The sequence below is a fragment of the Urocitellus parryii genome, chromosome 11 (genome assembly GCF_045843805.1).
Source record: "Urocitellus parryii isolate mUroPar1 chromosome 11, mUroPar1.hap1, whole genome shotgun sequence".
NCBI classification, from domain to species: Eukaryota; Metazoa; Chordata; class Mammalia; order Rodentia; family Sciuridae; genus Urocitellus; species Urocitellus parryii.
Genome location: NC_135541.1, coordinates 7,359,789 through 7,373,555, shown reverse-complemented (window position 1 = coordinate 7,373,555; position 13,767 = coordinate 7,359,789). Strand labels below are relative to the sequence as shown.

Here is a 13,767-nt window from a genome sequence, read left to right as displayed (position 1 = left end):
GCAGACTACTCGTTACTCAGTGTTGAATTTCCCCCACCCCATGGTTGTTAGTGAAATGTAGTTCTGACTGTATGGAAGACACTGTTTTTAGTTCTTCCTAATTTTAATTAATTGAATCCTTGTGACCACCACTGAGTGGGTACCCTAGTCATACCCAATGGACAGACATGGGAACTGAGGCAAAAGAGGGTAAGTGCCTTGCCAGAATCACACTCGGTGATGTGGAGACGGCAGATGTGCACCCAGAGACCACAGAATCCGGAGTCCATGTATTACTGTCCCTGCTCCATGCCGCGCTCACTCTTTGAAACCTTGCATCCGATTTCTCCCATCTAATTTGGAGTCTCCCAATACCTTCCAAGTACCTTGTGACTCTATTCCCTCTTCCCATCAGAACCCCCAGTGCTGTTGGTCCCTTCCTCTAAGCCTTGTTAAACATGATGATTGGATTTATTTAATTTCTTTCTTTTTTTTTTTTTTTGGTACCAGGGATTGAACTCAGGGGCACTCAACCCCTGAGCCACATCCCCAGCCCTTTTTGTATTTTATTTAGAGACAGGGTCTCACTGAGTTGCTTAGCACCTTGCTGTTGCTGAAGCTGGCTTTGAACTCGTGATCCTCCTGCCTCTGCCTCCCAAACCCCTGGGATTATAGGCATGTGCCACCGCATGGGGCTTTTTTTTTTTTTTTTTTTTGCAGGTTTGGGAATTGAATCTAGAGGTGCTTGACCACTGAACTACTCTCCTGGCCCTTTCTATTTTTTATTTTGAAACACGGTCTCACTTAGTTGCTCAGCCTGGCCATGAGCTTGTGATCCTCCCACCTCAGCCTCCCAAAATACCGGGGTTTAAAGCTACGTGAAATGTAGTACCAGCTCTGTTACAGCATTTTAACATTATTTCTTTGCATGCAATACATTTTCCATGTTCATCCAGGGCAATTTTTCTAAAATACAAACTTATTTCCTTTGTGACACAGACTCACAGGAGGGCAGAGAAATGCTCTTATGAAGACAGGCCTGGAAGAGACTCGGGGTAGGTGCAGAGGTGACCAGATGGGAGTGATAGGGTGGGAGAAGGGAGTCAGAACAGGGAAAAGGAGAGGAGCCCTCCTGGGGCCGCCAGTTGTCACGATGTTCTGACGGAGTCATGGGCACCGACCATCCTGTGTTTCCTAGGCGACCAGTGGGGTTAGCTGTCCCTCCCATCCCTTCAGCTTCTGGGGCAGCCTTCCCTGTAGGACAGATCTGAGGTGGCCCCTGATGCCCACCCCTGCTGCCAACACAGTGTGAGCAAGACCTGTGACTGGCTTCTGACAGGAGGTGGCAGAAGTGACACCATGAATATCGTCCTGTGGTCATGATGACGCTCCAGTAGATTCTAGTGACCACCTTGCTCCAGGCTGCCTCTCTGTCGCTGGCTTTAAGGAAGCCAACAGCCATTTGAAGAAGGTCCTGTGGCAAGACACAGTGGATGGCCTCTAGATGTTGAGGGTGGTGGCCCCTGGCTGATAACAGTCAGGATACAGATGTCCTCAGCCTATAACCGGAGGCACTGGATTGTGCCTAACAACCTGGCTGAGCTGGAGGTAGGCTTCCCACGTGAGACACAGCCCAACACTGTCATGGCGGCCTGCGGGACTCTACCCAGAACCCAGCTGAGCCGTGTCCAGACCCCTGGCCACAGAAATGTGAGATGGTGACTGTGTCCTGTGGTAAGCGGCCATGTTTGTGGTGGTGGTGTGACACGGACACAGAACAGCCATAGGCCTTCCTCAAAGCTGCTCACATACAATCCCTGAGTTACCTGTCCACCCAAGATCCCAGGAGCCCAATCCAAATTTCCTGTGTGGATTGTCCCCAATGCAAGGACCAGGACACCTGTGGGGCCCCCTCCCCAGCAGTCAAGGTGAGGGCATTGGGACCTCAGAGGCTACAGTTGCCTAGCAGGGAGAGCCTCCAGCTTCTTCACCCGGGTTGAGGCTCCTCACAGGTGGATCTAGCCACCAAGGGATCATACATAACTACTGTGGGCCACCCCCTGTGTGCAGAACCTGGCATTGGCTAAGCAGAAGCAAGGTGCTTTGTGCTTTGTAATAGTGGGGACAATATCTAAGCTCTTAGAGGAGGGCAACACCTTGCTCCCTAGGGAATGACTTTCCATATCCCATTTGGCATCTGGAGCATCCAGAGACAGCCTTGGCTCCGTCTCTTGGGAGCCAGGGATCCACTGTAGCAAGTCCAGTTAAAGAGCTGAGCCAAGACAAAGCTCAGGGCTCCCCAGGGCTCCCTCTTTCCTGCCATTCCTCCCATCTTCCTTGGACCCCTCTCTTTCTCTGTCCAGTGGACTCCTCTGACACATTCCTGTGTTCTAGCCCAAAGGTGGCCAGACCCAGGAAGAGTTTCTTTGGAATTTCTAAGACTATGTGCAGCCAGTCTGAGTTGGGATTTGGTCATGACCTTGAACCTGGGCGTGGCCCCACAATGCTTTGTCACCGTGGGGGTGGATGCAACATCGACAGTGTGAAGAGATGAGGCCATTTATTCTGCATGGACCTTACAGGTGAGAAATCTGAAAGTTTCCTGAAGGCATTTTCTTCCCCTATTGGGATCTCCTTCACCTGAATGAGAACACAGGAGGCTGAGGCGCGACACGGCACCTGGTTGATAGCGGGAAAAAACGGACACTTCGGATTTTCTCAAATATGAAACCAGACATTTGTTAGCCTGTCGCATGCTCCTGTCTGGGCCATGAATTGATTCAGCATCTCTTTTCTCAACAAAGGCCCCAGCTCCTGGTAAAGGCCATCCATGCCCGGCCCTGCCCTGGGCACTAGGGTAATCATCATATGCCCTTTACATAACTGACCACAGCATTTACAACGTTCAGGGAGCATGGGAAAGAGAAAAACTTCTTATCAAATAAAACTAAGCATCCATGAAAGCCATCCTCCACATGGTACCAGGTCACACGGACACCCTGGTCTTCCAACCGCTTCTTATACAGAAGGGAGTCATCCCGGACCATGTCCACCTCACAGCTCACCAGGAAGGCCTCAGGAAGCTGAGCGATGATCTTATCTTCTGCTATGAGGGGTGCAATGTCTACATCCAACATTTGTTTGGTTTCCAGATAGGCGGCCTCATTAAAAGGTGCAAGGGTCTCAGGTGGCTGGTCTTTGCTCCTGAACCTCTTGGGGAGGTTGTCAGAGCTGAGCCACTTCCTGTACTTGTTCCAGAAATCACGGGGTATACAAGCCCCTTTCATCATGGCGTCTTTCCAGGAGAGGTCAATGGCCAGGTATGAACACACACATGTCATCATGAATTGTAGAGAAAGGAATGGGACGTTTTGGTTCTGCTGAAAGGAGGGTAACTGTAAATTGATGGCCTGCATAACGGGATAAATCAGGACCTGAGCCCGGATCTGGGGAAGATCTGTTTTGCCCTCCAAGATCTGGGTGATTAGGGCCACAACCCCTCCTCCAATGCTCTCTCCACAGGCCACCACCCTGGAGGGGTCCACCCCGTAGGCTTCCAGGGTCTTCAGGAAGTGGATGGAGGCATTGAGACAGTCTGTGACGGCCACAGGGTAATGGTGCTCCGGGGCCTTGCGGTACCTAAGGAGAAGAGGGACCAGAACACGCCGGTGTGCACGGGTGACGCGGGTGTCTCTGGAGGCTGCTCAAACAGGGTCCCCACCGCCTGTCCCACTGTAGCTATTATCCTCAGATGACCCAAAAGTAAAGATGGTGAAAGTCAGTCAACCTGAAGTTGTCCGGTGACAGAGAGGAGGGTGGGGTGCAAACAGCTGCCCTTGTCTCCAGCCTCTGGGCCCCCGGCACCGCCCCAGCACTCACCCCTTGGACACTGGCCCTCCCCTGGCTGCTCCCTGGCTCCCACTAGGATGCCTCCTTGCACTGTCCTCCAGGCCCCTGGCTCGTGCTGTGGCCTCCTAGGGACCCGGCTCTCCTGCCCACAGTCTGTCCCTGCGCTGCCCCGAGGTGGGCGTCTTCCCAGGCTTCTGCTCCAAGCCGTGCTGCGCCTGCGCCTGCGCCCGACCCCTGGAGTCGGGGCCTCGCGCTGGGCTGCACTAGTCCAGCTGCCCCCTCCTTCCCAGCCTTGGAGAAGCCCCCGGTGTCTCGCGACACTCACCCGACAGACAGCAGCACGGAGTCCGTCTCCCGGGCCAGGAAACTGCACACGTTGTGGTAACTGTCTGCAGGAAGACAGGCCCGGCGCCGCCCATGAGGGACGGCCACCGCCACCCAGGCCGGGCAGGGGGCAGACCAGCTCTCTGTTCCGAGGCTGGCCTCCTCCGAGGCCTTGGCTGCGCCACCTGGGCAAAGCCAGACGCCTGCCCCACTCTCCTGAACGCCAGGGCTCACGGACCTTGGGCTCACTTGGTGCAACGTTAACTTTACAGTGGGGGAAACTGAGGCCAGGAAGGCCTGGGGACCTGGAGTGGCAGAAGCCAGGACTAGGGAAGGGGTCAGGTGGGCCCCCCAGGGAAGAAGGATTTCATTATCTATGTTGAGCAGGGAATAAGTGATGCGGGATGGGTCGTTTTTCCAGACATTGTCACTCATTTAGCAGGAGTTCGGCAAGGACAGAGGAAGACTCTGGGACTGGGGGGCAAATGTAGCAGGACCCCCCCCTGACAGGAGCTGACCTGGAGGTGAAGTCCCCCTCCACATCCCACCAAGAGACTCAGCACCGTCTCCCATAGACACAGGTACACATCACGTTCCCAAGGTCAGGCATGTGCCCACATGCTGCTCCGGAGATCAGCTGACTATTGTATGACCTGCCAGGGTCACCACCCCAGAAAGGGCCACGTGACCTGGGTACACAAGTGCACACCATGCCTTGTCACACAGCACAGGGACATGGCTGGCACCAAACAGGGAACAGCCACACAAAGCACAGGGGATGACTGTAAGATTTCACACCACTGCCAGCCCCACCCCATCCTAACAGGGAGCCCAATATGTGGGAGTGATTCTGCCCCAGCCTCTGTGCCTGCTCCTCTCTCGGGCTACATGTCACCTCCTCTGGCCTTTCCTCGCTGTGTGATAACCCTGCACTCAACACTGTGCCTCTGCTTCACAGTCTACTTCTGTGCCCACCACAGGGTAATTGCCTCACCTTAGACAATGACACCCAAGGGCAACTCCCCACCTCCTGTAACACTGCCCCCTGGAGGCCAGTACCTGCATTTCTAGACACAGGACCGTGAACATGAGTGCATGGGGATAGAGGCCCAGTGTCAGGTGCAGAATCTGCCAAGTACACCCCTGACTGCACCCCTCTCCCTGCAGCTGCCCACACACAGGCCCTGGGGAGGTACCCATGTCCTGCGCCCAGGCAGTCACCCCCCCTTTCCATCAGGATCTCTGGGTGGGGTCTTAGGCATCAGGATTTCCCAAACCACATCTGGTAATTCCCGGCTTGGGGAGCCTGTGAAGGAGGAGCATGCGCCATCAGTGCTATGGGGAGAGGTGAGGAGGGGGCAGAAACAGAGCATCTGCCCTGCGGGCCTCAGCGGTGTCCAGGGGGTCAGCCCCTAAGCCGGAGGCACCTAGCCGTGGGTCTCAGCCACACTGCACCTCAACAGTGTCCTGGGGGCTTTGGAAAGGACTGAGGTCTGAGCAGCCCCAGAGACCTGCTTGGCCTTGGGGAGAACCTTGGGCTACAGGGACCTGGCAGCTCCCAGCCGAGGTGGGGCCCACTGCTGAACTTCACCTGGGCTCCGCCCAACCGGCCAGCCTCCCTCCTGCTCTGCCCGCCTCACTTTCTTCCTCCCAGCACACCTCAAGGGGCTCCTGTTTCAGACCTTTCACCTCCCACTGCTGCTCGGCCTTCATGGGGCCAGGACCAGGCTGAGGCAAGCGGCCATCTTTCCTGGCCCTCAAGTCCAGGGGCACCCAGACACTCTGCCTTCAGATAAATGGTGTTGTCATGCTCTAGTTTAGAAATCAAATCGAGAGCCCCACACGCCAGGACACACCTGTCACAGCGTTTTAAAGGCTCACTTGCACGGGCTTCAGCTGGGAGACTTCTGCTTCTGTGTGGCCTTGACGCTTTGCCTTTATAGATTTCTGCACTAGTATTGTCTTTCTAGCTACTGCATTGACCTGCCAGGAAGCCAGAGCTTGGGGAACCTTGTATTTGGAGCTGCTGGGAGGGCCTCCTGCCCTGGCCCAGTTCTCACCCAGCTGTAGGCGCCTCCATTGAGGCGGAGGGGGCAAGTGCAGCGGACAGGCAGAAGGAGCCGGGATGTCCGCAGTCAGGGTTGTACAGGGGGCTGCAGAGAGTACAGAGAGAGGCAGGTGACAGATGGGGAGGTCACAGGCCCAGCCATGTCAGGGCCTTGCAGACTGGGAAAGGAATCTGGGTCTCATCCAAGGCCCAGGAATGGTTGAAGCCAACATCAAAGAGCCCTGACTTGTATTTTTAATGTCCCTGGGGTGTGGGGAGAGGACTGGACTAGGGTGAGAAGTGGAGCAGGGAGACCAGTGGCCAGGAAAGGAGCAAGTGGAGCTGGGTGTGGACCACAGTGTCCTGCAGAGCTGAGCCAACGCGTGGGTTGGGGCCATCATGAGACGGACAGCAGGGGCAGGCAACTCTGAAGGGGAAGGAAGGCAGGATGCACCTCCAGGGTCCTGACCTCCCCACTGGGACGTCACTGCCCCCACCCGTCCAGGGACTATTGCATCATAGACACATGGGCCCTGGAAGCAGAGTCCCCATCCATTGAGCTGAGCCCCAGGCCCTCCATCTCCAGCCTCTGACTCCGGAGACTCACTCCCCGGAGGCTCTCCCAGAAGCCTCTCTGCGAGCAGCCAGACCCCCCCCACCTCCCTCCCCTGGGAAGCTGCTTACCCAGGCTGCCAAATATGGTGCCCCCTCCGTGGTAGAAGAGGATGCCGCGCCGGAGGCTGCAGGACGTGGCCTTGGGCCGGAACAGCCTCACGGGGATTGTCCCAAAATGCAGGTCCGTTACCACCACTTCACGGTTGTTCTTTATGGACAGTCTGTCATGCAGGAAGCGGACAAACCTGGGCATGGAGCAAATCCTCAGCTTCTCGAGTATGTTCCCCTGTCAGATGTAAGAGAGGGAAATCAGGTGGATGGAGGTTCAGCTCGGTTTGGCAGGTGCACCCACCACCCGCCACTGCTAAGGGGTCTTACCCCTCCTCACCCGCCTTCTGCATGGATGGTAGGTTCATCGGGGTGCAATGGGCTCCGGGTGTCCTGGACTGGGGGTTGGATTTTCAGACTTTTCCTCCCACCAGGTCTTTATTGAATAAAGATGGTGCTGTGATCTGAATATTTATCCCCCTCCAAATTACAGTGACATTGTAGTCAGCATTAAGAGGCAGTGCCTCTGGGAGGTGATTTAGTGCCCTCCTGAATGGACAAAGTCTGTTATGGAGGAAGTAGGAAGTAGGAGTGGACTTTGATAAAAGGACGGGTCCCCCCCCACTTTCCGCCATCTTGCAAATGTGTGCACACCGGCCTTTCCACCGAGGGATGACGTGACAGAAAGGTCCACTGCTGCTGTCACACTCTTGGGCCTCCCCAACCTCCAGAACTGGGAGCTCAATAACCCTCTCTTGTTTATAAATGACCCAGTGTTTGGGGTTTGGATCTAAAATGCTCCAGAAAGGTCATGTGGTGGAGATTTTGTTACCAACAGGAGAGCTACTGGGAAGTGGGGAATTAGGAGGCGGGGCTGGTTGAGGAAGCAGGTCAAAGGAGACAGGCCTTGAAGGCTTTGACTCATCCCCAGGCCCTTCTTTCTCTCTGCCTCCTGTCCTCCGTGAGGTGAGCCACATGCTCCCCACCCTGAGGTTCTACCTCATCATGGGCCCAAGACCCACAAAGCCAGGTGACTGTGGAGTGAAACCTCTGAAATGGTGGGACAAAATAAACATTTCCTCCCTTAAGAGGATTTTTCTCAGGTGTTTTGTAACAGATGGAAAGGTGACTACCAGAAAATTGGTACTGGGGGTGGGGCTGGGGTTGTGACTCTACACGATGATGTGGTTCAGAAGCATTCGGAATTGGTTTGCAAGAGGAGTTTGAAGTACTTGGAGTAAGAGGCTAGAGAAAACTTAGAACACTGCAAGCAGAGCAGAATGGACCATTCTGGTAGGAGCTCAGAAGACCAGAATGTTGATAGGAATGTGCAAAAGACTGTGCTCGTGAGGTTTCAGAGAGAAATAAGGACTCTATTGAACATGGACCAGAAGACATTGTTTTGCATTCTGGCAAAGAATTTGCCTCCATTTGGTCCTTTCCCTGAGAATTTGTAGGAAGCTGAGTTTCAAGGTATTGGACTAATTAATATGGTGAAGGAAATTTCAAAGAAGTGCAGGACTCAAGTTGTGGTGTGGGTATTGCTGGCTGATCTTAACCAAATTTAAGTGTGAATCACCAAAAAAAAAAAAAAAGTAGCCAGAAATATTTTTAAAACTTTCAGTTGACCAGAAAAGGAGACTATTTCAAATTGGGACAAAAGAAGGTGTGGTTGCTAGAGAGATCGGCACCATTAAAAAGAAGTCAACTACTTTGCACCATGACATTGGGGAAAGATGCCTTGAGGGTATCTTGGGAATTGACCAGATTCCCCACACACACACACCAACCCCACCAAAGGCTCCAGAGGACAAAATTGTGAAGTTGTTTGAAAGAATTTGCTTGGAGAAGAGTGCATGGGGCTGGGGGGGGGGGGTGCTTCTTGCTCACACAGGGTCTCCTAGAGAACTGGTTCCCTGGGATTCACGTCCCCGTGTCATTATCCCCTCAAGGACCCTGCAACTGCAGTCTAAGTGGGTCCTGCTTCTCAGACTGGCAGCAGACCTGGGTGTTGTCCACATGTTGCTAGTTTTGCAGGCACACAGAATGTAAGAAATGTGGAGGCCCCCACTGAGATCTCAAAGGAAGGCCAGGAGGCCAGGTATTGTGTAGCAGTCGGAGTCTCTGCAGATGCTGTGAGAGTGGAGCTGAGGCTGCAGTGGAGACCCTGAGAAGTTAGAAATGCCAGGAATGTGAAACCTGTGCGAGGAAAGCTGCAGGCAGTGACCAGAGCCAGCCTGGGAGCATGGCCTGCAGGCTGCACCCAGCAAGACAGAGCGCTGGGGCTTCCCCAGCCCTTTGGAGCTGACATCCCACCACCACGTGACCTGCATGCTGGACATGGAGCTGTATGATGTCATGTTTGCTTGCTGAGCTTTGATCTTGCCTTGATCCAATTTCTTCTTGCTCTTTTCCTATCCCCCTCTTTTGGCATGTTGCTGTGTACCCTGCTTTACGGAGGTATGATGGAAGTACCTAACTTTCTTTTTAATGATCCAGGGACTCACAGCTAGGAGTTGGCCTTGAGTCTCAGAGGAGACTTCAGACTTGGGCTTTTGAGCAATCTCCAACTTTCGAGACGTTATGGACTCTCAAGATGGACTAAAGGCACTTGGCATTCTGAAATGGACATGAGGCTTTAGGGGTAGGGGCAGAATGTTTTGGTTTGGATCTAAAGTGTCCCCTAAATACCGTATGCCAAAGGCCTGTCACCAACCTCTGGAGCTAAGGAAGGAAGTAGAAACTTTAGGATCTGAGGCTTATTGGAGGAGATAGTTCCCTGGGGCTTGTCTTTAGTGGGTGTACCTTGTCCTCAGCCCCTTCCCCTCTCTCTCTGCCCTTTGTCTAGCATGAGGCCAGCTGCTTTGTCACTGGGACCCAGAAACAATGAAGCCCAGTGTTTCAATGCTGGGGATTGAATCCAGGGGTGTTCTACCACTCAGCTGCATCTCCAAACCTATATACATAGATGATTTTTTTGAGATAGGCTCTAAGCTACCCAGGCTGACCTTGACTTGTCATCCTCCTGCTTCAGCCTCCCAAGTCACTGAGATTCTAGATGTGCGCCATGACACCCAGTGCCACGCTGACTTTCATATCCAAGTTCGGGGTCATGTTCTTGTGGAAGCCAACCTCCTTCCCCTCGTGGTGAAGATCTTTACATCTTCTAAGGTCTGCTTCCTCTCGGAGACTCTCACCACCCTCCCAGATTTCTTTAGAAATCCCCTAAAGCTTTATTGCAGGGACACCATCACCCACGTGTCTCCCCACCACCCTGCTGAGCAAAGGACACATCTCATTCTCTCCTTGATCTCCAGCATCCAGAATAGTGAATGCCTGTTCAGGGAGTTTTGAACAATATCACGAGATGTTCAATGGCTCTGAGTCTCACCTTCTGAAGGGTCACCAGGTGGGCCATGAAGTCACATTTGTTTTTGTTTGGGAGATCTTTCCATTTTCTAAGGTCTTCTTCAATTTCTTTCTTGAGTGTTCTATAGTTTTCATTGTAGAGGTCTTTCACCTCTTTTGTTAAGTTGATTCCCAAGTTATTTTTTTTTTTGAGGCTATTGTGAATGGGGTAGTTTTCCTAATTTCTCTTTCAGAGGATTCATCACTGATGTATAGAAATGCATTTGATTTATGGGTATTGCTTGTATATCCTGGCTCTTTGCTGAATTCAATAATTAATTCTAGAAGTTTTCTGGTGGAGTTTTTTTTTTTTGAATCCTCTCAGTATAGAATCATGTCGTCAGCAAATAATGATAGTCTGAGTTCTTCTTTTCCTATCTGTATCCCTTTAATTTCTTTCATCTGTCTGATGGCTCTGGCTAGAGTTTCAAGGTCTCTGTTGAACAGAAGTGGTGAAAGAGGGCATTCCTGTCCTGTTCCGGTTTTAGAGGGAATGCTTCCAGTTTTTCACCATTTATTTTTTTTTAAGAGAGAGAGAGAGAGAGAGAGAGAGAGGTTTTTTTAAATATTTATTTATTTTTAGTTCTCGGCGGACACAACATCTTTGTTGGTATGTGGTGCTGAGGATCGAACCCGGGCCGCACGCATGCCAGGCGAGCGCGCTACCGCTTGAGCCACATCCCCAGCCCCAGTTTTTCACCATTTAGAATGCTGTTGGCCTGGGGCTTAGCATAAATAGCTTTTAAAATGTTTTAAAATAAAAAAATAGGGCTGGGGAGGTGGCTCAATGGTTGAGTGTCCCTGAGTTCAATCCTCAGTACCAAAAACAAATGTTTTTTTTTTAATGGTAGTATCTTTTTTCCCTTTAAAATAAAACCAGTAGGGTTTGTTATACTATAGTTGATATCTTGTGTTTGTTTTTGCAGTGCTGGGGGTCGAACCCAGGGCTTCCTGCAGACTGGGCAAGCCCCCTACCACTGAGCTACAGCCCCCGCTCTTGATGGCTTTCAGGAGGGCTCAAGTCACCATGGCCACCTTTATAACAACTTCAGAAAAAGCTGGGCCTCCGGCAGGGCCCTGGCAACACACCTCGAAGGGCTGCTGGACAGAGCCCTGGCTGGGCTGTACGTGGTCATGGCTCTTCTCACTCACGCCCACGTCGCTCTTGGGAAGCTCCTCGCTTTGCAGAAGAGCAGAGCCTCCGAGCTCCCCCCGGGGCTCTGGGGCCAGAGGAGGCTCTGGGTTTCCAGCCACAGAATCTTTCCAGGTTTTTCCTTGTCGTCCCTCACTGCTTGCCCCTCCCTGTCCGCCCGTCTCCTGGAACCCTGGTACCTCAGAAGCCGTGACATCATCATGGGCATCCAGCCCCGAGGGGCCCAGGGATGGGGGCACAGGAGGGTGGGATTCGCCCTTCAGAGCCAGCCCTAGCCCACCTCTGAGTCTCCCGTGAGCAGCCTGCAGCAGCGTCCTCAGGAGTTCTTGGCTGGTGGACTCCGCTTTTTGTTGTGTCTGGGTTTGGGTACCAGGGATTGAACCCAGGAGCACTTCACACGAGCCACGTCCCCAGCCCCTTTTATTTTCTTATTTTGAGACAGGGGTCTTGCTAAGTTGCTTAGGGCCTCGCTAATTTGCTGAGGCTGGCTTTGAACTCTCGATCCTCCTGCCTCAGCCTCCTAAGCCACTGGACTAGTCTTGAAGAGAAACACTAAAGGGGGGAAAGATCCCAGTTTCTCTGGGCCACCTGCAAATCCAAGGCCCTTGTGTTCAGTTCTGGGGCCCCAAACTAGCCTGTGACTCCATATGGTGGTAGCCACAGGCCTGAGACAGCTCCACCTTCAGAGAAGCACCTACTCAGGGTGCACAAGAGACATCTGCTCCATCCTCAGCCTGTCTCCTTGGCATGTAGCATGTATGAAGTTAGAAATCAGACTTGTCCATCTCTCTAGAACAGGACCATGGTAAAAAAAAAAAATGCCAACAACACAGGAACATATTTTTTACCAAACATCTCTACACCTATTAACCCTTACCCCATGTCAGCTAATGCTTTTTTACCAACATGATGAGACAGATACTCTTGTCCCCATTTCACAGATGAGGAAATTCAGACACAGAGAGGTGAAGCAAATCATCCAAGACCACACAGCTAGAGAGGCAGAACATGAAAGCTTATCATCTCCTCACCTCCTCCTTCACAGTTGACCTCAGAGACAGTCACTGTGAACTGCCAGGGTTGGGACATTGGGATTAACTCAAGTCACTTGCCTCCTACAGGAGGATAGACTGTTCTTTCCACATCTGCTGTAACTGCAGGCAGGAACCGGTCCGCACGCCGCCCCCATAGCCTTGCTCAGAATCTGGCTGCTGTGCCCACTTGGGAACGCTGGGCCAATTCATTTATGGTCTGATCAACAAGCAGAACCTACCAGAGGCCGGGTTCCCTGCCTGGGGTCGGGCTGATGGAGCTGAACGGGGTTTCCCTGCCTGCCGGGTGCTCACATCTATGCAGGGAACACACCTGGGAGGCAGGTGAGTGCACAGGGGTGAGGACTCTAAGTCTGAAGGAGGGGTTGGGCCTTGGTGGGCAGGGGCAGGATCTGAAATCACTTGCCCATCCTCAGAAAAGAGCCTGGTGGCTGGAACGTGATATGGGTTTGATGCTGAAGGGAGAATGAGGGGGCTAGGAGGGTGGGAGAGTGGAGGGGAGGGAGGAGGGCTGGAGAGGGAAGGGGATGCACAGGGAGCCCCCTCCGAGATGGGGTGGGGGCACTCACCACAGCCATGGCGTACAGGAACATGCAGTGCAGAAACCTGACCTTGGCCCTGTGCTGCAGGACCCGGGGGACCTGGGCAGTGCGGAAGTGCTCCAGCACGGCCCGCACCAAGACGCCCAGGAAGAAGACGGGCAGCCCCGCCAGGAGCACCAGCCACAGGACAGCCATGGTCCCCGGGCCACCTGATGAGCCAGTGTGGGAACTGCGTAAGAGGACAGGGCCCAGTTATATGTGCTGCCACCTCCAGCCTGCTCCTCTGGGCTCTGCGTGACCCAGTGGCCTGACCTGGACCTTGGATGTCAGCACAAGCCAGGCGATGGCCACTGGAGGAACCGGCTCCCCAAGGTTCACGGGGACAGGAAGCCCGTCCTGCCCACCAGGGGGACTTGGGAGGTGGGACCAAGGGGATCTGAGGGAGGGTCTCCCGGGGGTCTCCCTCCAACTGTAAAGGGGACAGGGGACACGGCCCACGCTTCCCACCACAGTCCCGAGTCAGCGGCCCGAACACCTACTCAGTGCTCCTGCCCAGGCCCTGGGGCAGCAGCTGAGTGTCCCAGTGTCAAGAGGCCAGCCCTGGCCCCCCTCCCGTGGACGCTGCCCTCTCCCCTCCCAGACGAGCGCCCGAGGAGGAAACGCCGAGGAAGGGCTCAGAAGAGGCCCCCCGTTTCCCACGTGGCTCCCACCAAGACTTTCTCCCTGGGAGAAAAGCACTGGGCCAAAACT

The 13,767-nt window shown here is 53.5% G+C and overlaps 1 protein-coding gene across 1 annotated transcript; it reads right to left on the bottom strand.

Moving 5' to 3' along the window:
• Nucleotides 1-2,843: 2,843 nt before the first annotated feature.
• On the bottom strand, nucleotides 2,844-13,212 carry Aadacl4 (arylacetamide deacetylase like 4). The gene is made up of 4 exons (XM_077791507.1): nucleotides 13,045-13,212; nucleotides 6,884-7,100; nucleotides 4,154-4,217; nucleotides 2,844-3,618 (listed from the first exon to the last, which is right to left on the bottom strand). Exons 1-4 carry the CDS (start codon nucleotides 13,210-13,212, stop codon nucleotides 2,844-2,846), a joined length of 1,224 nt encoding a protein of 407 aa, XP_077647633.1.
• Nucleotides 13,213-13,767: the final 555 nt, after the last annotated feature.

Excerpts from the sequence above, each read along its gene's own strand:
- Aadacl4 (XM_077791507.1), bottom strand. The coding sequence starts at position 13,212 with ATGGCTGTCCTGTGGCTGGTGCTCCTGGCGGGGCTGCCCGTCTTCTTC. Across the intron at positions 7,101-13,044 it reads TCCTGTACGCCATGGCTGTG|GGGAACATACTCGAGAAGCT; the intron begins GTGAGTGCCCCC and ends TACATCTGACAG. Across the intron at positions 3,619-4,153 it reads TCCGTGCTGCTGTCTGTCGG|GTACCGCAAGGCCCCGGAGC; the intron begins GTGAGTGTCGCG and ends TCTTCTCCTTAG.